At 37.1% G+C, this 26,318-nt stretch overlaps 1 protein-coding gene across 1 annotated transcript in view; it reads right to left on the bottom strand.

The window, feature by feature from the left end:
* The window catches only part of kcnh8 (potassium voltage-gated channel, subfamily H (eag-related), member 8), a gene marked incomplete at both ends in the record, with an annotated part of 95,082 nt that overhangs the window by 19,983 nt on the left and 48,781 nt on the right, over positions 1-26,318 (bottom strand). The window contains 6 exons of the mRNA XM_079828542.1: positions 1,722-1,921; positions 5,551-5,769; positions 15,811-16,015; positions 22,774-22,931; positions 23,707-23,941; positions 24,037-24,167. Of these exons, the coding sequence (XP_079684668.1) occupies positions 1,722-1,921; positions 5,551-5,769; positions 15,811-16,015; positions 22,774-22,931; positions 23,707-23,941; positions 24,037-24,167 (1,148 nt within the window). The remainder of the gene's footprint in view (positions 1-1,721; positions 1,922-5,550; positions 5,770-15,810; positions 16,016-22,773; positions 22,932-23,706; positions 23,942-24,036; positions 24,168-26,318) is intronic.

The following is a 26,318-nucleotide window of genomic DNA, read 5'->3' as shown; positions in this document are numbered from 1 at the left end:
ACATTAAACCAAAGATAACATTAATATTAAAGAAGTGATAATCAATTAATGTGTGAATATTGGTAAAAAATATATTGGTCAAAATGTTTGGTCTATTAGATCATTTATATTTTTTAATTTCTGTTAGTCATTAGCAAGCAGAAAGTGATTTCTGACGTGAAAACAATAGATTAAAGGGTTAGTTCACCCAAAAAGGAAAATTAGACCACGATTTATTCACCCTCAAGTCATCCAAGGTGTATATGACATTCTTCTTTCAGACAAAAAAAAAGTTATATTACAAATGTCCAGGCTCTTCCAAGCTTTATAATGGCAGTGACTCTATAGTGAGTATACTGACTATATTGGGTCATTTTTGAAGTCCATAAAACCTAGCCTGACGTCGTCATACTCAGATTCTAGTCAGAATATGAGTCTGATACTGCGCCATTGGGCTGTGATTATGAGGCGTGTTTCAACCGAACCAGGAAAGAAAATGCCTCTGCACTCAATTGGATATACCTACAACCAATCAGAGCAACGGAGCGACGCATAGTTGTCAACAGAACTCAACTGCCCGTACGCTGGAAGAAGTAGAAGAAGAAGATGAGTGTAAACGATCTTTGCCGGTGTTGTAAAAAATAATTTAAGGATACACGGAGTACTTAACAACACGATCATCATTTTTGAGAGAAATAGTAAAGGTGAATGCGTATACGAACAAGTTCTCCATTTAGGATGAGAATTTATTCAACCCAAGCGCTCTTTAGTGATGTGGATGATTACGTTACTGTTGATCATCTGTCCATCATCGTATAAATCCTGCCCTGACAATTTGATTGGTCCGAACAGCTCTGGTTCAAGCATAGATGCTCCACAACAGATCAAGTCCAGACTGAACTTCGCGACCTCAAATGTTGTAGGCGGGGCTAAGTTTGACTAGTATCCAGGCTAAATAAAACCCTGAAGCGATGTAGGAGAATCACAAGCTTTGACACCTCTCGCGGATAGTGCTGGGCAACAAACTCAAGCCCCTCTTCTCTTATATCGAAATCCCTCACTATTTCTCTTTGAAAATTCTTGTTTTAGACTTCTAATTCATAACTGATGTTTTGTTTTGCTCTATCCTCTGTGCTTCTGCGTTCATCAATACACATGCGTCAAGGGCGGGTTACTCTTTTAGCGCAAGTTGACTCGCATACTACGGACCGCCGGAAGCTAGATATTTTAGTCTTTAAAGTTTTAAATTTGGATATTTTTCTTACACAAACACGCCACTTTGCTTCAGAAGGTCTTTAGTAACCCCCCGGAGCCGTGTGGAGCACTTTTATGATGGATAGATGCACTTTTATCGACTTCAAAAATTACATTGCTATTCACTGCTATTATAATGCTTGGAAGAGCCAGGACTTTTTTAATATAACTCTGATTTTACTCGTCTAAAAGAAGAATGTCATATACACCTAGGATGACTTGAGGGTGAATAAATCATGGTCTAATTTTCATTTTTGGGTGAACTTACGCTTTAACAATAAAGAGTTAATAAAACCCTGAAGAGGTCACTTTAGAAGTTTAATGTTCTGTACCAATATCTTGCATTGCATGAAACACTGGAGTGCAGTAGGGCAGTACATTGTATTCTTGTAAAGTTGGCTCGTCTTGCACAGTCCAGCTGCAAGGAATTCCGCATCGTCAAATGATTCAGCTGTGCGGTGTAATACTCTCTGAAGCGTGGGGTTTACCTCGTTGGAGTCAATGCCATTGTTGACGGACCAGGTGGTCTGGAAGTACTCCAGCATTCGCTGTTTGAGGCTCTGGGGCAGGTGGTGCACACGGATGAAGTCCTTCAGGTCTTTAGTGCGTGTGTGGTAAGAGGACCAGCGTGAGTACATGCGTTGGATTATGGCCGTCACGTTACCAAAGACCAGCGCATGCATCAATGCTGCCAAAGACATAACGACACACATATGTATGAATGTATAGACTTGAATGACCTAAGAAGTCATGGTGTTTTCTCATGAAAGTTGAACATGTCAATTCAAAATCGTCAACATGGCTTTTGATTTTTATCATGTAGCTTACAAACAATAATTAAATCTTCACTGTCCATGATAAATAAAATAAAATAAATCAATCTTATAATATTTATCAAAAGACGGATATAATATAATTCTTTTTAGGGCTATCACTAACAATTATTTTGGTAATTGAGTAATTGGTCAATTATTTAGATGATTAATCAATATTTTTTGTGGTAATAAAGATAGACCTAAGCAAAAACCTAAGCCTTTAAAATTACTTAAAATACATAACAATGAGGCAATAATATTTGGTTCCAATAAAGTATCAAAAGCAAGTAATCATATGGTTTTATAGAACAACAAAACACAATATACATGACATAAACAATTATCTTATGTGCATTATGTATTATAACAAATGCCTGCAGAGGCCAATGGCCTGGTGATTGTTACACATTACAGCAGATCAAATCCTTGTTTAATATTGGCCAAACGACATTTAATTCAAATGTTTACTTCATCTTTAATATTTGGCCAATTCTTTACAATAGAAATGCTTCAGCCACTGTGCAGAGATGGAGTTTGAAACACTCTTTACACATGTAAATGATAACAGTTCATGTAGAGCAGCATTTAAGGCAGATATACTTCAAGCGATATCGAAGAACGAAATCGAAATTCGAAATGTGATGTCATTCGGAGTTCGTTTTGGGAGTTCAAAACAGCTTGACAAAGCTAACTTTACGGAAAAGTTCGATACAGCTGGTAAACACCTTTGTACTACCACCACGATGCATTAAGAGCTGGGGGTGAAAACTTTCCAATAGGATGAATTTTTCATATTTTGTTTAAAGTGCCCCTATTATGCTATTTTAAAGTTTCCTAATTTTGTTTTGGAGGTCTCCAACAACAGGTCTACATGCATCAAAGGTCGATAAACTTTCATTTTCTCATATCCACAATGTTCAATGGTTCTCAAACGACTTGATGGATGAATCAATCTCTCTAAATCCCTCCTTTCCGGGAGCCTACTCTGCTCTGATTGGCCAAATGGCCCAATCTGTTATTTCTCAGTGATGCTACTCAGTTTGAGGTACATTATAAGATGTTTCAACTGTAATTCCTCACCATCAGCATTAACAAGTGTGCTTCCATTAACAAACCTGTGTGTGTTTGTGTATGTGTGTTTCCGTGTCTAATGTATTGCGTTGCACATGTGGGAACTGTATCAATAACAGTGCACACGTTAGCCCAGCTGATGTAAACATTAATGTTTGCAAAACAAATCTTGCTCCATCCTTTCTCTTTACTCAAAGTAGTAAGAATGATAATCTGCATTAATAGACACAGTTTTAGGTAATACTGCAGCCCACAGCTGATTTACAGTAGTATTTCAGTAAGACAGTAATAACGTGAGTTAGCGGGTTAGCCAGATACTTACACAATATTGCACATGAACGCCACCATAAAAGCCAGTGAGAAGCTCTGGATTTTCTTTAAGCCCCCGATCTTTACGAGTTCAGGTTTTTATATTTACAGTGATAGTATATGATAACTAATGATAGCATTAAAATATAACAATATAATATGTAACGATAAAGTTTACAGTGGCTTCATAAATTAATTAAAAACATAAAAAAAGCTAAACACACCTGATGCACATTCCTTGTTCTTCACTTTCTGGGAGTAGATTTTAAGAACCTGGCTGTATTTTTTGAGAAGCAACAGAAGATACTTACATATTTCCCAGAAGACAAATCAAGTACAATTTACCTTTATCTTCAAATTCAAAAAGTTTTCACGTCCATCTCTTAATGCATAGTGTTTCCTTCTGGAGCATCAGTGAATGTTTGAACCTTTTTTAATAGTTGTGTTTGAGTCCCTCAATTGTCCTCAGTGTGAAAAGATGGATCTCATAATCATACTGTCAGTCACTGCTGGAGAGGGTTCAAATATGCAAAAGATGCTGGAAAACTGAAAAATTTGCAGGACCGGAAGGATTTTTCTGAAGAACATTGGGCAGTTTTACTGCTCAGGAAGAACAGGGGACTCATGAAAAACCATTACAAAACGAAAAAAAAGCAGTGGGTCATCCAGGGAACTTTCCACGGCATTGACGTAAATTTCCGTCATTTGTGAGAAAACGCTTCCCCGCAATTGACGGAATTTTCCAGCTTTCAGTGTTTTACTGTTATATGGTAGAGGGGGCGCTATTACACATCCTCTAAAAGAGTACTGAATCTCCTGATCAAAACACATGCGAAGAACATGCAGAAACAAGTAAAATCATAAGTAATCATATGCATATGTAAAATAATGCGATCACATTAAACGCATATAAATCAAAACTGCCTAACGTTACTGAATGAAATGTCGACCTAGGAAAAGCTATAGGACTGTACAAGCTTTGCTGTACAAACTCATCTACTCCATCTGAGTTTTGATCATTGTTCTGAATCCGATCTGGATGTAGTCTTTGAGCAAAAAGCTGAGAAAATAAGTTTTTTTTTTATAAAACTTACCCACATTCAAGTTTGCAAAAAAAAAAGAATGCATAAAGCTAGAATAAAACTTGTTTTTTGTTTAAAAGCAAAGGGTCTAATCATTCTTTTAATATATAGCATGTTCAGATATTCGTACAACAAAATATTCTAGGGGCAATAATATATTTTTTTTAATTATCAAAAACGCTTCCGGTGGCTGGCAAAAAAAAAAGAAAGAAAAAAAAAAAGAGTTAATACGAGTTAATAAGAGTTAATAGAGTCTAAAACGGTCTAATAATGGGGTTCATGGATTGTCGTCAGTGGAATGTGCCACTTCCGGTATTTTGCTACTCGACACTGGTAAATTGCAATGGAGGATTTTTTAAAATCAAGTACTCAAATTTAATCAAGGAATCAACAGCTCTAATTATTTTTGTTATTGAGTTCGATAGATGACAAAGTGATCAGCATGGATCCTTTCCATTTTTGTAAAACTCCAACATATGTATTTATTTTATAGGCTCTTGTCTCTCTAAGATCTCTGGTAATACACAGGTGTTGACTGAATGTGTACATACTTGTTGGGGTGTATAATTGGGTATTATTGTATGTTCGGGAAGGGAGCAGAACTGCCCCGTGGCGAATGGTGACATTTCACAAAATAAAGGCCATGAATTTTGAATGCCAACAGCTGGCGTTAACTCATATTATCCTATTTAATGACAGACAAACATATGTAAACGCAGCGGTTATGCAGACATTGATATTGTTGTATGCTGTGTATTATTGTATGTTTTAAATGACATTTTTATTTACTTTCTAAATATACACTTTTATACAAATCTTTTTATATACACTTTTATACAAATATCTACAACTAACTTTTCCAATATTTCTCAATTGTCTTGTACAAACATGTATTCAACCTCATTTTTAGTTTCTAAATAAGCAGCAGACACATACAGCCTCCAGTTTTTGGATCCTAATGATGATCCAAATTTGTTCTACCTCCAGATATATTTAAAAATATCTCCTAAACTTCAACCTTTCTGCAAACACACACACACCTCCGATAAGCATGGTGCAGATGGAGAAGATCTTCTCTGCGTCTGTGTTGGCAGAGACGTTTCCGAAGCCCACGCTGGTCAGGCTGCTGAGGGTGAAGTACAGCGCTGCAATGTAGATGCTCCGCAAAGACGGTCCACTGCTCAGTGTTCTGTTGACCGCTTCCATGCCCACCTCCTCGTATGGAGACTCCAACCGCTTCCCAAGCTCATGCAGCCAACCTGAAGAGAGCGAGACAAAGAAGAAAGTGTTAGATGTAATTAAAAAACTCACACTAAAACTTGTTTGTGCATCAGTTTCATATGTGTCCATATGGTGGAGAATTATCTTACACTGCAATTACACATCGGCTAAAGGAAATGGGTTAAAGGAAATTTCTGTCATTGTTTACCTGCATGTCTTCCTTTGGGGAACACAAAAATCGCTATTTTGCAGAGTGTTCGCACTACTCTAGCATACAATGAATAGCATGCAGTGACCGATTTCAGGGCAAAAAGGATCATAAAGAACCATTAAAGTAGTCTAAGACAACGCCAGGTGTATTTTACATACACTACAGTTCTAAAGTGTTTGGGGTTAGTAGCCTAAATTTTTTGTTGTTGTTGGAAAGATACTTTTATAAAGCAAGGATGAGTTAAATTGATCAGAAATGACAGTTTATAATGTTACAAAAGATTTGTATTTCAAATAAATGCTGTTCTTTTGAACTTTGCAGAAACATATTAAGCAGCACAACTAGGGATGGGTAGGCCTACTGAAACCCGGTATTAAATGAGCCCGGTGCTAAATTATGAAAGACCGCAGTAGCCTATCGATAAGCTCAGACGCTTTTGGTTCTGATGTCGGTACTGGAGAAATTAAGACAATACACTTACTATTTATTATTGATATAGACGTTATCTTGCAAATTCCATCTTAACAGCCATTTCTATGTGAGATAATATTAAACCATTTGTCTGTGATGTATATTTGCTATTAACAATCCAGAAGAGAGAGCTCTCTCATGTGGAGCTACATGACAGTCCCTGCTTAATGAGTGACGATGGCCTGAGAACTAACAAAAGTTTAGTCTGCTTACACTTTAGGGCTGTGATATTAATCAAATGTTATTTTCGATTTCGATTTTGGCTTCCAAGGATTATAAAAAGAATATATGAGGTAAAACTATTATAAACTGGTCGTGTTCCGTCGAGCACAACTTCCTTCCCTTCACAGCGGTGCGCTGTCATTTCTCCCTAAACCTAAACGTCAGAATTAGTGATTGTTGTAAAATGCAGTCTTTACTGTTGCTAAATTGCGGGTCGTGTTTGATAATAAAAAGAGCTATTAAATGCACAATAATCCACGCAAGAGACGCTGTTTCCAACTTCAAGTTCGCTTATGTGTGTGTGTGCTGCAAACGGACTGATGTGCACATTATACTTTAGGCTTTGTGCGCGCGTCTAAACCATCAAATACACAACAAATAGCCTTTGTCTAAATGAACGGCTTGGAGAGTAGTCACTTAAACACAGTTTATATCTTATATGGGCGTAAATAGTTTGGATAAATGGGAAAATATGATTATTATTAGATCTGCATTCGATCTTAAAGGGGTCAGCGTCTAATAAACCTGCTGACGATTGATCCATTCATTTGAATCAAACTAAGAGCTCAAAGCTCTTAAATGAATAACTTTAGCTTTAATAATCATTAATCTATCAATTTATACAGTGAAAACTATGCAGTGTTATTTAACATTTCATTACTTTATTAGATTTCTTTGTAGGCCGTATTACTTAATGTTAGTAGACCTTCCTGAAATTAAAGTACTGTTTATTTCATTTGTATCTTTGTTTTATTGTGTATTTATTTAACATTTGTTTGCAATTTGTTTCTTTGTACTTATATTGTATCTTATCTTATGCATATAAAACACACAAAAAAAAGCACACTGGTCCATTTACAAATAGATGTTTTATATTTGTTTTGTTCAAACATTGCTGTTTCTTTTGCTATAGATATTTAAATTTTCAGATTATAAAGCAATGTTAATTATGTTCTTAATTAGGTTTTTTTAAAGCTACACTGTGTGATATTTTCCCCCATCTAGTGGTGAAAAGGTATATGACCATCCAGTGAATTTTAGTTTCTGTTCCTCTCAATTCCGATTTCGTTTCAACTCCTACGGTGGCCGATTTAGTCCAAGATTAACATGGCTTCCAGTCCGACCTCGTCCACATTCGACACGGTGCCTGTGGGATATTCTGTGCACAGTGGGATGGTTGGAACTCAACTGGCCTAATTATTCGCCTAGAAAGAACTGCAGCTAATCCAGAGTGAACTTTGATGATAGTAATGTTTATTCAGTCATCCAATTGCAAGGCATAAACAGGTTTGCGTGGATATGTACATAAATGTGGTTTCTGTGAGAGAACAAATAAGGATGGTAAATATACATGATAATGACATGACAGAAGATACACAGTTAAGAACTGTATAACTATACTTATAAGTTACATTTGTATAATGTAACCGTAAACCAGAGCTTATTGTACCATATATAGGCGCTAAATGCAGCTGCATTAAAAGGAGCGGAGCTGCCGCTGCTGCTGCTAACAAGCAGTGACGGGTTATCAAAGTGTGTGCGCAGCTTTAGCACTGCAGTGCGCTCTGTATAACAATTGTTAATATGCCGATCAGACCTGATACATATTTCCATCAACATACATTACAAGCAAATATTTTCTATAAACGAATAAACATTGTTGATAACAAAATAACTGAATGATTATTCAAATAGGTGAGCATTACGCTATTGTATGTTGACACAAAAATACTTCTGAGGTGACATCAACTGAATTACGCGATGACACACTCTGAAACACATCTACAATGACAATAACTATTATTACTTACGGAGTTATTAACGCACAGAAATACCACACAAGGAAAAACAGACTTTTGAGGAATAAACAAGCCAGAAAAACTCTGTATAACTCTATTACTGGACGCTGCTGAGATGAAAACTCTCTGCGCATGCACCAGACAAGTCTGAACAAGTTGACGAGCACATGCGCGAGGCAGGGAATTTTGTACAGTGCCATCGAGTGTTAAAACCGGTTAAAACGAAGCTTGAATTTACAGGTATGTCCCTCTTTGGCTAATGTACTTTCAAGATGGAGGGGCAACATGGCGACCACCGTTAGATCCCATTACCTTATGTATTTTCAATGGCATATTATAAACTTACGAGGATACTTTATTACTTGAAAGAAGTAAATATACATTAATGAGCACATATATTTTTGAAAGAACTAAGTGTTTTTAGCTAAGAATAGACTAAAAAAGTTACACAGTGTAGCTTCAAATTTAAAAATATATAACAAAAAGAACCGGATCGATAAGCAGTATCGGTTAGAGTAGTGATTAGGGTTGGGTACCGAGTGCATACTGGACCGAATCTGAACGCAGATTTCGGTGCCTCATTTCAGTGCCACTTAAATTCAAACGTACTTTCGCGCTTTGGCTGGCAGTGAGCCAGAGACAGACACGCTCAGCGCTCATCACAACAATTCAGTGTTTAGACATTTAAATGCTCATAAGTACTAGCAAAAAACACACACTGATGTCTATGGAAGCGGCAAAAACAATCCTTTCAGACAGTTATAACTTGACTTCGTGTTTTATTTATACCCGATACACATTATATAGTAACTATATAGTTTACTCTAATCTTCTCCCAGTTCACCGGTCACTTACTTTCATGCATTTCGTGAGACGTGAATTAATTATTAATTTATGCTAAATCTGACAGATCCGATTCTCTGAGGCGCAAACTAACATGGCGCCGCCCATCGCGCAGCATAGATCAACTAACACACATTCACTCACACATATTTGAAAATCAGAATATCAGATAGTTCATGACATAGTTAGCAAGTTTGTGAATATATTCCCGATACAGCTGAGCTGTCATATAGCGCTATTGTGGCAGCTGTGTCATGTGAGAAGCATGCATGACGCGTCGCCATGGAAACAATAAGGCGATGCGTTCTAAAATATTTAGCCAGAGAATATAGTCATATTTCTGCAAAATAAAGCTGAAGCTTGAAGCTGGTTTGTAGCATACCAAGAATACAAACTACTGCTGTTATTACTGTAACTGTTATTTAGAGTTAAATTAGGCCTGTTGTGTGTGTACTGTGAATTTGTTAAGTAAATTGTGTTTTGTATTTATTTATATTTATATATTTAAGTATACTTTAAACTTGTAATAAATTGTTAAATTTAAATAATTTAAAAAAAAAATCAATAAAAAGCCTTTCTTTAATCTCATCCACCTCGTTTTGTGGCTCTTTTTTTTTTTTTAAAGTATCGGTTCAGGCACCATTTAGGCACCGGTACCGTTTTAAAAGTATCGGTTTGGCACCGCATTGAAAAAAACCCAAACGATACCCAACCATAGTAGTGATACCATTAAAACCTTAACGATACCCATCCCTAAGCACAAATGTTTTCAATTTTGTGTCACGGGTGATCTTTGCATGTTTGGGTGGGTTTTCACTAGTTTAGTTAATTTAGTTTCCTGTGTTTTCAGTTAGTTTCCTTGGTTACTCAGGGTATGTTTACACAACAATGAGTGGTGTACTAAAAGCGATCCACGTTCACACGGATCTGCGAAAAAGGCTGTATTATGTATGCCAGATCTGTAGTTTGCGATGTCACTTTGTAAAGAAACACCCCACGGACATGTAATACGCATGCATGAACATGTACTACACATGCGCATAACATCACCATTTTCACAAATTTATGTTTTTGTTGTTTACATGGAGACGATAAAGACATTCAGCATATTAGAAATCATCATATCAGAATTATTTCTGAAGGATCATGTGACACTTAAGACTGAGGGTCACTTCAGTGGTTTAGCATTAGGCTTTGTATCAGTAGAAACCCGGTAGTATATTAAAATTATGGTACTTTCTGAGACGAGAGAATTATGCATTTTATTTCTGGAAAAATTCCTCCGATGACGCAAATATCGTCATATCGGCCAGAGGCAAAGACTACAGTCACTAGATAGAGCTGTTCCGCATGTTATCAACCCACCCATAGGGGAGAGATCTCACCCACAGAATGTAACGTTAAGACAGACGACCGAACGGACATTCATAATAACGGAGCGCGGTGCAGAGTAAAGTGAGTGTTTCAACTTTTCAATGAATTCCTGTGATAATTTATCTTCCATATGCGATCTGAAAACGTGCCAGACTGGCGCTTAACGTCTCTGCTCTTCGTGATGAAGGAAATCTGACACTGCTGCATCTGTGACGTGACTTTCGTTCGGTTCACTCACACTTTATTGAAAACAAGCGTTCAGTTTTTAATTGTAGTGTTTATTCTCTAACTGAACGAAATGATTGTATTACTATGAGGATCAAAACGACGGTGTACGGAGTGGCCTCGTAGGGCAGCGAAGCAAGTGCATTCTGGGAGTTGTTGTCTTTCATCCACATGAGACAAAAATACATTTTCTGTCTTTTCTCAGTCTAGAAGGCACCAAATTCAAAAATAATTTCACATTTCTACTACATAAATGACCCAGTTTAAATACAAAGCTTAATGCTAAATCACTGAAGTTACCCTTTAAGACTGAAGTAATGATGCTAAAAATTTAGTTTTGCCATGACAGGAATATATTACGTCTTAAAATATATTAAAATTCAATATAAAAAATGTATATGTTAAAATCTTTAAAATTGTAACAATGTGTAATAATCTTACTGCTTTGCTGTATTATTTAATGAATAAATCCAGCTTTGGTGAGCATGAGAACATTTAAAAAAATCTTATCTACTTTTAAACAAGTTTGTCTAATTTGTCAATTTAGAAAATCATTTATTATTGTATTATTTTGTTGCTACATTTGACAGCATTTTCAAACATGAATTAAATTGTTTTATACATGCCAATTTATTTGTCAATCTGAAAAGCAATTGACCAGTTTCAATAAAAAATTAAAAAGTGAGTAAATAATGACAGATTTTTTTTATTATTCTATTATTTATTATTCTTTTTGTATTATTCTAGAATACCCCAAGTTTAAAGTTTACTGTAATGTTTACAAACTTTTACAGGTACTGTACAATGTAAACACCATGAATAATATTCATTCTGCACCATAGTATTTCAATCTGATACATCACTGTACCATGGTACTATCACATTAGTACATTTTTTTAGACCTGCATACCTGAACAGGTTACATGAAAAGCAGAAGGAACATCTTGTGAACCCCAAACAGTTCTCCACTAACAGCAGTTGTTTGGGATTCACACCAAGGCAATTTATCAAACAGTTTGCCATCTTCATGAAACAATTCTTGTGTTTGCTGATAAGGAGGACCCATCAGTTCTCACATACCACACTATCTAAATCAGGGTACCAGAGAGGATATTCCAGTGTTGCTATAGTAACTGCCCATCAGAGCAGGGCGGGGGTCAGTGGTCAGATGGTGAGGGGAAGCAGCAACTTTCCATCAATACTGATCGGGGACCGGGCGGTGGGAATGCTGGTACTTTCACAGCGATCTGTCATTATGGACCCTTAGAGCAGCACACTGGGCATAATTACAGCCCCTCCTGCAGTTAAGATGGAGAGAGAGGCCCGTGACACGACGTCTGGGTGACTGGTTTGTTTGCCGTTCACTCACTCTTTCACTCACTTAGCTGCTTGCTGTTCCTGGTGCATTCTTCCTATCTTCCTGCTCCACTATCACTGTCCATAACACCATCTAACAGTGTCAGGCTTATCATGCTTCTTCTGTAACTATAAATTCTGCTTCCCATTATCATTTGATGTCTTCATCATCGCTCTCTCTCTCTCTCTCTTGCTCCAAACGCATCAGATTAAATCCATTCATATTATGTCTATAATGCAACTTTTACAAATCCATTACAAACTGGAGAGCCAGACTTGCTTTGAATCAATTAACACACTGTTGCATGATTGCTTCGGTTCAATAATTCAAAAATTAAATCTCAAAATGAAAAGTCTGCCATCATTTACTCCCCCTCATGTCGTTTCAATCTTGGTTTAAAAAATGTTTCAGTGTTTTTTGTCCATACAATGAAAGTCAGTGGGCTCCAATGTTGTTTTGGACCTTATTGACCTTAATTGTGTAGATAAAAGCAGTTGAATCATTTTTTAAAATATCTTCTTTTGTGTTCCACATAAGAAAAAAAGTCATACAGGTTTGGTCATGAGTGAGTAAATGATGGCATTTATTAGCTACTATTAGTGCTTTTTCCAACACAGACTCACTGGAAAACATGCCTGTGGTGACATTTGCAACACTTTCAATGTGGTGCTAAAAAAATTGTTCAGATTTATCTGAAACATGTGAATGTAATTCTGGAAATGTTACATTATGTTGATTGTTGTACGTATTGCGGCAGTTCAGAAAAGTTTGGTGAATGGCACTAAAAGGTCAATGCTCTGTCGCATTTGAAAATATCTACACTAAACCCTACACTGAACCTAACCAATACAAAAGCAAACGTGAAAAAAAAAAAAAAAAACGCATCAACTAAAGAAACCATGCCATTTTAGCTTGCTTCTAAAAGTATTTGAGTGTATTTGATTAGTGTCATGACAAGTGTTTCATTGGACTTGAACCTGAGCGCTCTTCCTTGTAAGTGCATGGCCGTACCATGTGAGCTACTGAGCAAGTTTACTACTTCAGAAAAGCCATACATATAGAGCTGATTGCAAATAGGGCTGTGCGGTACTACGGTATATATCGTGACCATGGTATGAAGTGTCTCCGCGTAGCACAGTACTACTTAAAGTTATATATACAAAAGAGTGATAAACAAGCATGAATGAAAAAATAAAGAGTGGGATGTGCTTGATGTTGAGAGCAGTAAGTTGTGAAAAAGAACTCAATGCAGTTGGTGCTCGTGCTAACTGACACAAAGCTGAAGCACTCACACAGAAAGCCGCCTCTCTTAGACAGCATCCAATCACAATTTCAGAACGTGTATGATGTTTAATAAAGTTATGAAGTGCAATAAGCAGTGAAAAAAGAACTCCATGTGTTTGGTGCTCATGCTGACTAACGCACAGAAATCCAGTTCTCTCAGACAGCATGCAATTGCGAATTCAGTTCTCTTTCACATCTTATTGCGCTTGAATGATCAGGTTGACACACAATGTCAAAATGCCCATTGTGACAAGTATTCATGTAAAAATGTTTTATATTAACGTAAACAGTTGGGTAAAAACCAGGTGTGTGTCAGTAAATTGAATTGAATCACTTATCTTTAATATAACGTATCTAATAAGAAATACCCTCATCCTCATTCACTACCCTCCTCCTCATTAATTTTTTGAAAAGTTAGACATCAACCTTAGTATTCCTCAATCAATCCATTTTAAACTATATAACAAGAAAAAAAAAAACATTTATAATTGAATGCCTGTTTTTCCACTAGTTTTTTGTCAAAATTGTATAGGGTCGCTAACAACCCAAGGTGTGTAAGATTGTACTTTTTTTTTCTTCTGCACAATAATAAATGAATCTATAATGACAAAATAAGTGCAATTCACCTTTATTCCACAAGGTGGCAATGTCTGATTCACAATGATGAAGTGACGTTTCACTCATAGTTACCTTAGACAGAAAACTACACAATAATAATTATAATCTGCAAAACTTGAAATGGCTCAGCGATTTACTGCAGAGCAAGTACTGAACACATTCAAATATTAGTGTCACTGTCACTTGATGATGGATCTGGTGAAGGAAGCTGTCAGTGATCAAAATATTTATTTTGAAGACGTTGAAAATGAGTTTTGAGAATATGCGTGAGATGGCGAATATGAGCCAGATGCTGAATGTACTGGGAAATGAGCTCTGACAAGGACAGTGAAGATGGTATAAAACATCTGCTCAAACTGAACCCTTACAAGCTCCAAAAGTTAACGAAATATGTTTTATTGTTTTCTTCTGTAATTGTTACTCTAATATATATATATAATATTTTATCACAACAGGTATAGATCTATCCATGTTAGATATAGATCCGGGTCACTAAAGACCCGAATATGTACGAATGCTTGGCAAAACAGTCATGCATTTAAGGGTTAAATAAACCTTTGAAAAACATTTATTTAAGTTTATTTAAAGCTGCAGTCTGTATTTTGGTTTAAATGATCCAAAATCAATTTGAGCAAGTATATAACCAGCCAGTGTTCAAAATCTTCTTACGTTAGCCCGATTCATAACGGTGCGCTTGTAATAATGTGTAATAATTGAGTGGTACTGGTCTTTGCGTCATGTCTGTATACGAATAGGCTATATCGCATATGAGGATGCTGCAGGTGGCAGATCATTTATAGCCTTTTCTCATAGCAGCTGGAATAATTAAACGTATCAATTTGATGGCGGATTGTAATCCAGAAAGGTCCAAATGACAATCAGTGACAACTGGAGATTCACCCGTAGTCAAAAGCAAAAGATTAGACTGTACAGAAATTGAAATCTACACTTCTACAGGTAACACTAATACACACTGAATACACATACACACGCAATACACACTCAATGCTGTTTCAGAACAATTTCAGAACAAAGTATAACAATAATAAAAATGTGCACGGTTTGATGTGATATGAGCTAAGCGATCGTTAGATTTATATCACTGTTGGTAGCACAATTTATTGTAATGCTTTTTTTTCTCAGTTGGTCAGAATAAAAGTGGCAGACATGTTACTTGGTCAGATGACATTTTGTGGGTTACGGGATATTTTGGTCATAATTCCAAGATGTAGAATCTGAGATTCCGAAGTACAGTATCCACACCGGTGCGGTGACTGACAGCCAGCCAGCCACACAAACTCCTCCAAAATAAAATGTATCAAACTGTGAAATAAGATTTTGGTCATATTGCCCACCTCAGATTCAAATGTCAAAAAGAACTAGTTTAAAAATCATGCACTATGGTAGAAGTGTTTTTAGGTCATAAGTGTTGTGCACGGAACCAAGGGAAAATAAGTCTTTATTGATCACTAATCTGCTCCTGTAATCATTATTTGTGTGAGCAGGATTAAAGGTTGTTGGTGTTTTACAGCCATGAATCGTATGTATAGGTATGTTCTTGCTAAAATGTAGGTAGAAGCATGTTTTCCAGGGAGCCTAGGTTGGTTTTCTCTCACACATATACACTTTCTTTCTGTCTGTGAGTCAATGAGTACATTTTGTATGCCAGTCTCACCTATATCCCAGGTGTCTGCGTTGCTCTCCACCTCCTTCTTGCCGATGATGTACCAGATGCAAGCCATCCAGTGGGCCAGCAGTGCAAACATGGACATGAGAAGGGTCAGCACCACCGTGCTGTGCTGGGAGTAGCGGTCCATCTTCTGCAGCAGGCGCAGGAGTCTCAGCAGGCGCACGGTCTTTAACAGATGGACCACTGACACCTGGCAGAGGGGAAAGGGGAACTCGCATTAACTGTCGAGGATTTGCTCTGCATGCAAGTGCATTTGAGGGCTGAGAAGGGCAGGTGCCTGTCTTGTTAAATGATAGATAAAGTGTGGTGCATCCAAAATCGGTTAAAACCTAATTAAACAAGACAACGGGATGGAAGTCCTTCGATTCCATCAATAAATCTTTAAAAGATGGTGGTACTATGGTACAGTAAAACCACAGTATAAAACATGCTCACAAAATGGTGCGTTTTAGAAAGTAAATACAGAGGGGAAACGTACAATAACACAGTTAGCAAAAACATCTTCTCGCAGATGTTTAGAGGTCACGAATGTCTTAGATAATGGTGTATCATGCAGCCAGGTACGAGAGCTCTGAGACAGCTGGATTAAAATATTTAAGAGATCATCATTAGACTGAGAAACATTAAAGCCAATTATAGTGGTATAAAACATATTTTCTCTCTTCTTCTCTCCGTCTCAGTCATGCAGAACTGCATGTTCTCAGGTGAATGGAAATATACCGCCCACTAATAAACAAGACGATAAACCACAAAAAATTGACTGCAGTTGTGGGATATGAAGAGTATAAACATACAAAACAATTGAAAACAAAACAGGCTGCCTAAGTATATGTTTTCAATTTAACAAGTATTATCTTCATGTTCAGTGAAGGTCTGACTGTGTTCACAGTCACTGTCATACTGTCAGAAAACAGACAAATGTATCCTTCAGGGTAAAACAAATGATATAAAACTGTTACCAGCCACTTAATGCTTTTGAAAGAAGTCTCTTATGCTCACCAATGCTGCATTTATTTGATCAAAAATACAGTAAAAGCAGTATTATACAGAGGTGGGTAGTAACAAAGTACATTTATTTGTTACATTTACTCAAGTATTATTTTGGAAAAAAATGTACCTTTAAGAGTAGATATAAATGTGGGTACTTTTACTTTAACTCGAGTACATTTCTAATGAAAAAACTGTACTTTTTACTTTGTTACGTTTGGCGACGGTCCTCTCGTTACTTTATTTTAATGCAATACATGTTAAGAAATGCGTAGTTTCTCACTCGGAGTGTTGGATGAAGTGGCAGTGGACCTACAATTAAAAGCAAATCTGCAAATGCATCCTATTGTTTGCCAGCGACGAAGATCTTGAGTTGAACTGCGTATGCTGTCTGTGAATGATTCCACAGGTATAGCTTCATTTGATTTCAATTCATACAGCTAATACATTTTACAACCAAACAGATTATTACGCCACTATAACACCACTACAAAGTATGTAGCATTTTTTTTATCCGTTTTTTTTTTTTTTTTTTTACATATATCTTAATGTATACATTAAATAAGCTACCATTGTTCACAGTGTATGAAATGAACACCGGCCGTCCCGCGGTAATTCATGGGCATTGCACCGTGGCGGCTCCTGTGACCTTCGTCTTGGAAACGAACGCCTTTGCTTACACACAGTTAACCAGTTTACGCACACCTGCCGAAATATACATTTGATTACATTTTGGAGAACAGATGGAAGATCTGTCAATGTGCATTTGATCATGGTTTGTGCTTATATATATAGTTACAAAGTAACTAGTTACTATTGAGTAGTTTTTTCATTGGATACTTTTTACTCATACTCAAGTAACTATTAAGATTGTTACTTTCAATTTTACTTTGAGTAAATATTTCTATAAGTACTTGGTATTATGAAACACAATTACGGTTTAAAATAAATGTTCTATTTATGTTTATGTTTAAAACGTAATTTGTTCCTGTGATTGCAAAACTGAATTTTCATTACTTTAGTCTTCAGTGTCACATGATCCTTCTTATATGCTGATTTAGTTCTCAAGAAATATTTGTATTATTATTATTAATGTCAAAAATTCTTGTGCTACTTCATATTTTGTGGAAGCTATGATACATTTTCAGAATTCTTTGAGTAGTAAGTTCTTTTCTAAATAATATTTACTTTTTAAATGTTGACCCCAACTTTTAAATGGCAGTGCATTTCATTTTTATGTCATCTACTTTAAGAACATCTTTAAGAACACTACATTCACCAGGAATCCTCTGATAGTTTCAAATTCTAAAAACAACAGTCTGACCGCTGATGAAGTGATGCGAGCAAATCAAATAAACACAAACTGTCCACTAAAGAAAACATCACTTCCTGTCTCCTGAGATGTCTTCATCTGATCGATTTTTGAAGGCAGCATACATGTATCCTTCACTGCCTTTGATAATCCACAATCCTGTGCTTTCCATTCTGTGACAGTTGAGCTGGGAAAAAAAGATGGCGTCCGAAAGTTGCGTTTGCTGGTCAGTTTGTGTAAATGTACGTTTTTTTACCAACATTTTCCACTTCTGATCTCATTTCTAGCGAGAAATTGATAATGTAGTAATTAAGTATTTTTTAGTTCTCACCAAAGGTCTCTCTATTTTGCTGTAGATCATTAAACTGTTACACTGCCTAAGAAGTCTGTCCGAAATTAGTTTCGTGAGGTGCCTTCATGCACAAACGCTGCCTTACAAGCCATTTTCTGATAAGGTTTTCGGACACAGCCATTGACTACCATAGTGGGTAAACTACTATAATGGCTGCCGAGGTCTGCTTGGTTACAAACATTTTCCAAATATCTTCCTTTGTGTTCACCAGAAGAAAGAAATTCATACAAGTGTGGAACAACTTGAGGGTGAGTAAATGATGACAGAATTTTCATTTTTGACTATCCCTTTAACTTATTAATACGAATGACTACAACAATAATAACTATGACATGTAAGTACAAGTAACTCTACACAATTCAAGTAGTACTTTTAAGTACATGTAGTTCATCAGTATTTCTCATTAATTTACAATTTACAAAGTAAAAACAAAAATAGTGTTACTAAAATATTTATGCTAAAACGTACTGTTACACCCTGCAGACATGTTATTCTATATATTCAGCATAATGGCCTGAATAAATTCCTTTTATGTGTAATGATTTATGTGCGTATTGAAGCAGGTTTAAAGTGAATGAGCAAGTGAGAGAGTTTTAAACCATTTGTATTCCTTAACTATATATTCGGTATGACTACATATATAAAAATAACACTTTGTATTAACCTGAACATGAACTTTCACACATGCACACTACCAGGTCCGTAACAGATGCGCAAACACCGCTATTAGATCAGTTTGTCCAGAGCTTCAGGCAGTAACAAGCCAGCAATATTCATCACAGCCTCTCTTATTATAATCAGACAATCCCTATAAGAGAACCAAGCCTTCCACGTCCCTGCAGCATTAAATAATAATCCACGTTGTAATGGCCACAATCTTTCATTTGACAATCAAATATTAATAAACATCAAGAGATCATGGTCTCAGAAGCAAAACCAATGAACATTCATGCCATTAGAGAAACAAAAAGGCTGAACTTAACAGCTGGTTGAAAATGAGATAAGGAGGGTGAAAATGGAGGTGGATAGGGTAAGGCCACAGTAGGGCTCATATACTGAACTTTATGTGGTAATGTGTCAAAGTGTATTAAAAAACGGAATCACTCATACTGGTAACGATGTGTAGGTGGATGAAGAGGGAAGGGAAGTGATGGGAAAGAAAGGGTAGTGATAGAGAGCAAAAGGAAGGGAATGGAAGGGTCAAAAAGGGAAAGGGAGAGGAAAGGAGAGAAAAGATCAAGGGAATAAATGGAAATTGATTAGGAAAAGAAAAAGAAGAGGAAATGGTACAGGAAAAGAAAAGAATAAAGGAAAATGATAATGAATAGGAAAGAAGAGTAAATGAAAAGGAAAAGAAGAAAAAGGAAAAGGAAAGAAGAGTAAATGAAAGGGAATGGAAATAGGCCAGGACAGGAAAAGAGAAAAGGAGGAATGGAGAGGAAAATGAATAGAAATGAACAAGGAAAGGAAAAGGAGGCATGGAGAGGAAAAGGAAACAGAATGGAAAATGGCCAGGATAGGATAGGAAAGGAAAAGGAATGAAGAACAAAGGAGATGAAAGGAAAAGGACAAGAGGGCTCATGTCTATGTGTGCATGTGTGTTGTATCTGTGTGTGTGTTTGTGTGTGTGTATAGTGCAGCTGAAGGGCAGATGTGAAAGGATACCAGAGGAGCAATCTGTAATTGGAGCAGATTTAAGGGAGCATCTCGGAGACAAGAAGGTCTGTATTACAGCAGCACTCAAGTAGAGTCCACTGCTTTTCACTCTCCTCTTAATAAGCCTCAGTGGATTTCAAACGCTTTTTCGTTGTGTTTCGCCGTACAGAGGGATGCAGGGTTTCATTACTGCATGTGTCATCACTGTAAGTGTGTGTGTCCAAGTGCCACTGATCGATTCTGCCAGTCTGGATCGGCCAAAAAAGCTGACTGTCTTTTCCTGTGAATTAAAACCAGGAGCCTGTGACCCTTGATTTTGTAGTGGAGTCATCAGAGGCAGTGTTAGCCAATTTCAGAGCCTGTTATATATCTTTATTTGTACCTGAACCCATGATCACTCATTAAAAGTTCTACATCCATGATGTCATCAAAAGGACTTCACGGTCCACCCACTCAGGGTCACCGAGCAGAGTGCCAGTGCTCAATATTTTTTCTTCACTTCTTAAGGAAGTGCAAAACAAATCATTGAGCTAAATACAGTAACGAACAGGGACTAAACAAGGAATATCTGGACGTCCAAACCGTTCAAGCAAGACCAGATGGAATCTTTCATCTTTTGCTGTTAATTGGAGGAAGCAGAAATCTACAGTTAAATGGATTTCTACACGGTAAAATAGTACTCCTATACATTTAAAAATATGGCAGACACCTTTATCTAAAGCGAGCTTACATTGCATTCAAGGCATACATTTTATCAGTGCATGCTTTCCTGGAAATCATTACCTACAGTTTGAGCTACAGGATTGCTTTTCCTAGTACAAGATGTTTTCACAGCCTTGCATTTTGGTAGAAGCCCATCCTAAACTTTTTAAGCAAACATTTACAATAAAACATATTAATGGTCACAGCTAAAAATTACCAAAGATCTGTGCATGCACAAGTGACTAGAACCACCTGCAATTTGCTGCTTTCTGCGTGTCTCATTAAAAATGAACTAGAGACTTGCACTTTTTGCATCCCGTGTGAAATTGCCTTTATGTCAAAGTAGTACTACCGGCCCAATTCACCCTTCGCCGGGAGTTTGATTGACAGGCCATCTGACCAATAATAGATAATGGAGAATCCATTATTTTGTCTGACAAAGTCAGGAGAGTTAGTAGATTGACGTTGGTGGACTTGAACTTGAAAAATGGTGTGTACTGATGTCTTTCCGCGGTTGAAACAACATTCCTTCTGATATTCATTCATTTTTATTTGGTGGTATAAACTAGTAGGAAGAGATGATCGGTTCATGAGCCGCTTGAACTGAGGAGCTACAACTATCTGTCACCACACAACAAAGAGTCACAAAATGGTATTTATTGTTTGAATTTCTTAAAAAAAAGCTGAGACTATCAAAAGTGACCTGCTCTGTGCTGTCTGCCGGTGCATTGTCAGTGTCATCTTTGCTCCACGATGCATTTTCCACTGCGTGAGAACATGATGTGTGGTGTGAGAGCACCATGGCTTGTCAGATGTAGCAACAGTAACTAAGAGGGGTGGGTCTTTGCGAAGGGTCAATTTATGAGCGACCCACTGGGAATTCTTCAGATTCTCCCTATGGCCACTCCGGGCCTGGTAGAAGCTAGATTTTAAAACAACAATAATCATAAAGGGGCAGAGGGGGCGGGGGATGTAAACAAAGTATGATGTGCAGTTTACATATTGGATTACCAAACATAATCAAAAGCTAAATTGCAAAACCAGGCCCAATTACATTCCTGGAAGATTTTATTTACATGTTAAATAACACTAAATTATTTTTTTTCTTAATGAAAATAGTTTAAAGAATATATCACCAAAATACAACCAAGCCACAGAACTATGTTTATGTTTTTTAAAACATGGAATGCAAGGTAAGACCATTTTAGAACAAGAAATCACTAACTAAAAAAGTTATGAACATTTAGGTGTAAGTTACCTACAGGTAAGGCAGATTGATCTCCTCTTGTGAGGTTTATGTTTGCAGTTTCTGTGTGCCTTTGTTCCCTATGTTCCCGCTTTTTATTTTTTTATCATGGTTACACATTACTTGATTGATTAGTCCCCACCTGTTCTTTTATTCTTACTCTGTATATATAGCCCTCAGTTTGAGAGGTTCTTTGTCCATTCTAGTGTTGCGTCAGTGTGTAGTTATTTTACGGTCTCTTGTGTTCTCCTGCATGTTTGTTATTTTGTTTGAAGAGTTAATAAAACTGTCTGCTGCAATTACATCCTGCCTAAACTACTCTCTTGCTGCAACCACCACCGTGACAACTTTAGAATGCTGATATATGGCGCTTATTTATATTTATGTAAATGTTTTCTTAACATAAAAATGTCCACAACGTAGTTGCGCTAGCTGGGTCACAGGTAGATGAAAGCATAATCAAATTAGCCAAAATATTTAATTAAAAAAACACACAAGTGACAATTCACTTGTCACTTGTTCAGAAAGAGTTTTCTGCTGGCACAGATTCTCTGTGCCTGTTTTTTTTTTTTTTAGCAAAATCATGTAAATGTTGTAAATTCAAAATGCATTTGAAAGCTGTGAAAAAAACTTCCCACAGATTTCCCCCCCCGATACATTCGTTATAATTTCTTTAATATATGCATTACTCACCACACTGACTTTGAAAGCGTAAAGGAGATCAAAGGGCAGAGCAGCAACCAGGTCGATGATAAACCAGGTGGTCATGTAATGGATGCAGATCTGCCGTGCATCGAAGATCACCTGCCCCGACTTACTCACGTATGTGGTGCGGAAACTGAACACAATGTCTAAAGCGACAGACAGAGTCAGCGTCTTCAAAAAATACACTATCAGCATAATATCAATGAACGATGTGTCCATTGAAGCATTTATAACAGCAAAAATGCTTTTCTACCAGCTATATATCAAGGAGTGTTATCACAGACTTACAACAGGAAAACAAAAATGAATGTGCTGTCACTGTCGTTTCAAATAGAGGCCTTATCAGAGTCACAAAGCCAAAATAAATTTCAGGGAACAGTGTTAAAAGGAAAAGACAAAAATGTAATATAGTTCATCCTGCTATTGTATTAAACTCAAATCAATAACATACCACATTTAAACCACATGGAATCAACATCCTTTACATCTCAAGTTGTTTTAAAATTGTGAACAATCTTTGAACAAAAAAACATATTTACCTAACAAGGATGCAGGGAAAGGAAAAAATGGAAGCGTGTGTTTTCCTAGTAAGGGTGAGTTCAGGTAAAACTCCAAGAGATCAATCATGGAGAAAAACTCAAATGGCAGATATTTTGTTTCTGTAAAAACTGCCCTTTTAATTCCAATTAATTTTTTTCTGAATAGCAGGAAACTGAATAATATGCTGCCCTGTGGCAACGCTGTACCCACAGAGGGTTAATGAAAGATCTCAAAGAGCCTGATTTTAAGACTTGATTAAAATCACGTGTAAAGATATAGATGTGATGAAGCAAAGATAACCTCATAAATCATACTCAAATCATACATGCTCACAATGAAAACTTACTATGTAATTGACAAACTAAATATATATTCTCTTACCAATGATGAAGAGAATCTCGACGGCAATGTCAGTGACAGTGGTGCTACGCGTCAAGTCTTGATCACCAATAAAACAAACGTTGTACGGCACCGTCACGGCGACATAGAATGTAGCCAGTAGTATTAGCCAATCCCAGCCGGCTTTGAAGGTGCTGAAGTGGAGGAGAATGAACTTGGACTTCTTGGCATCAGCGACCTTATATTCAGGGAGAGCCGGTGGATCACCAAACACATTCTAGAAAGAGAGAGAACATATGCTAGAAAAACTGGTTCTGTTTTATCTTTTTGTTTCTGTATTGTTCTATATCATACATTTTTGAATGGTCTCACCTTGTTAAGTTTGATTTTACGTTGTTTCTGACGGTTGTGCAGGTGTCCTGAAATGTGGTACAAAACTGTGCTAGATCGCAGCCGAGTGGAGCCAAACGGAGAACCGCCCTTGACCTGCTCGCGGCGGCACTCTGAGGAAAGGTTGGACTGTTGTTATGAAAGGCAAGGGCAATGTGGGATACAATCCATCAAGAAATAAAAACATGCTGCACAAAATAAATTCCATTAATACATAAAAAGGACACAATTCATCTTTCTAGGAAAATCCCTGTGGTACTGAGGTTATTTTTCATTTCTTTTTACTTTTTAAAATAAAAATAAAAATAAAATGTTTATTGGAATGATACTTGAAATAAAGTAAGACTTGTTCCTCTAATATATGGTCAAGTAACAAAGAAAAATCCAAACCATCATCTCCTAACAATTTGAATTCAGCAAAAATTGGTGAAAAAAAATGTAGCTTATAATTCTGAGTGTTTTTTGTAGCTTTTTGAAGCAAAGCAGAGATTTTCTATCAATTCTTCCATGCAAAAAAAGGGCTTACCACTATTATTGAGTGCATTTTTACTCAAAGTGGCCTGTTTTACTTCTAGTGCCCTCCATACTGCTGTTACACAAAAGCTGGTGTGAAACAAGAATAACTTCCTTTATGCTGGTGACCTGCTTTACACCAGTGGTTTCCATTAGTTGGAGCTTTGCTATCAGAATGTTTTCATCCCCATGTTGAAAACATCTGTTTCAATTGATCAATGACTGCAAGTAGATTCATTGCAGTAGATTTAGTCTCTGAGGTCTTGCACTAAAACAGTCTATCGAGGGGACATCCAAGACTACACCTTAATGGGACAATAAAACCCTCCCTACCCGTAACACTTTCAGACACTTTATATCCACTTTTCAAATATTTTCTTAATTTTTATTGAAAATAAATGCCTTTCCGATCTGATATGTGATCGGAAAAGGGAGTAAGGCGGATTCGAACCTCGGATCGATTTGCGTCAAAACTTAATGTCACACTAGTACGTAACCCTACACAATTGCTACTGCAAATAATCTAGTGTCTTCCATAATTTTGTCTGGCCCAAGCAGACGTCAGTGGGAGGAGTTAGTGTAAATAGCATTTGCCAACAAGGTGGGCTATTTCCACTTAGTGTAAATAGACACTCCGAAAAAGGCAACAGGCAAAAAGTGCCAACAGGAGTATTGTAGCGCAATGGTTACATTGGTAGAGACAGAGACAAAAACATATAAAATGTGTGGAGTCCCTGTGGATACTGACCATGAATGTATGTGTGCATGCGTGTACGAATGTGTAGCGTGTAGCACTTTTAAATCAGCCAGCTGAGGAAATAAGCAGACAGCCAGGCTGCCAGTCTCAATCGCCTAGGGCAACAGGGGAAAAATGTCACTCATTGCAACCCTGCTGAACAAGGTACCAAGGGAAACCAAAGCAGGAGTAGGAAAAGGACTGAAGGAATGGAGCAATAGACAGACAGACAGAGACAGAGAGAGAGAGAGAGAGAGAGAGAGAGAGAGAGAGAGAGAGAGAGAGAGAGAGAGAGAGATAGAGAGAGACAGAGAGAGAGAGAGAGAGAGAGAGAGAGAGAGAGAGAGAGAGAGAGAGAGAGAGAGAGAGAGAGAGAGAGAGAGAGAGAGAGAGAGAGAGAAACATGGGTCGAGAAAGAGAGAGAGAGAGAAAGCTGGGAAGCTGGTTATTAGAGAGGGATAGAGATCACTTCAGCCTGCAGGGCCGGAGGAGAGGGGCGACAGAAACTCATCCATAAAAGACTGTAGTCAGCAGGGAGTCCAGCGGCATAACACTTATTATAGATCCTAATAAATGAACTCCCAATTTACTAGCAGCACAGGTCGCGAGAAACACAGAGAGGGAGAGAGAGAGGGAAAGGAACAAAAGGCGAAAATGTGGAAAAAAAAAAGAGGACGCCAGACATATTTGCACTGGGATTCCCTGCTCGACATGGTTTTCTTTGCTGCTTGAGGCCAATATCTGATCTAGGTTCTCAGTCACACAATAAACAGACATTTTTCATCACGCCTCACCTTAACAAGACAAGCACAAAAAAAGATCATGCAAGGTTTTTTCTTACACCATAGACATGTTTCATCCTGTGGACTTCCTTAAAACCATTTTTTCTAGCTTAATTTGTCTAGTAACAATGTTCAACCATATATACATCTATACAAACAGAAGAAATGTCATTTCTGAAAGGCATGTTCACATTGTTTTTGCATAATTTGATTTTGAAAAAGCAACAACAATA

The sequence above is a fragment of the Gobio gobio genome (assembly GCF_949357685.1).
Source record: "Gobio gobio genome assembly, chromosome: 11".
Classification (NCBI taxonomy): domain Eukaryota; kingdom Metazoa; phylum Chordata; class Actinopteri; order Cypriniformes; family Gobionidae; genus Gobio; species Gobio gobio.
Note: the sequence above shows the minus strand (reverse complement) of the source record. Positions and strands in the feature narration are given on the sequence as shown.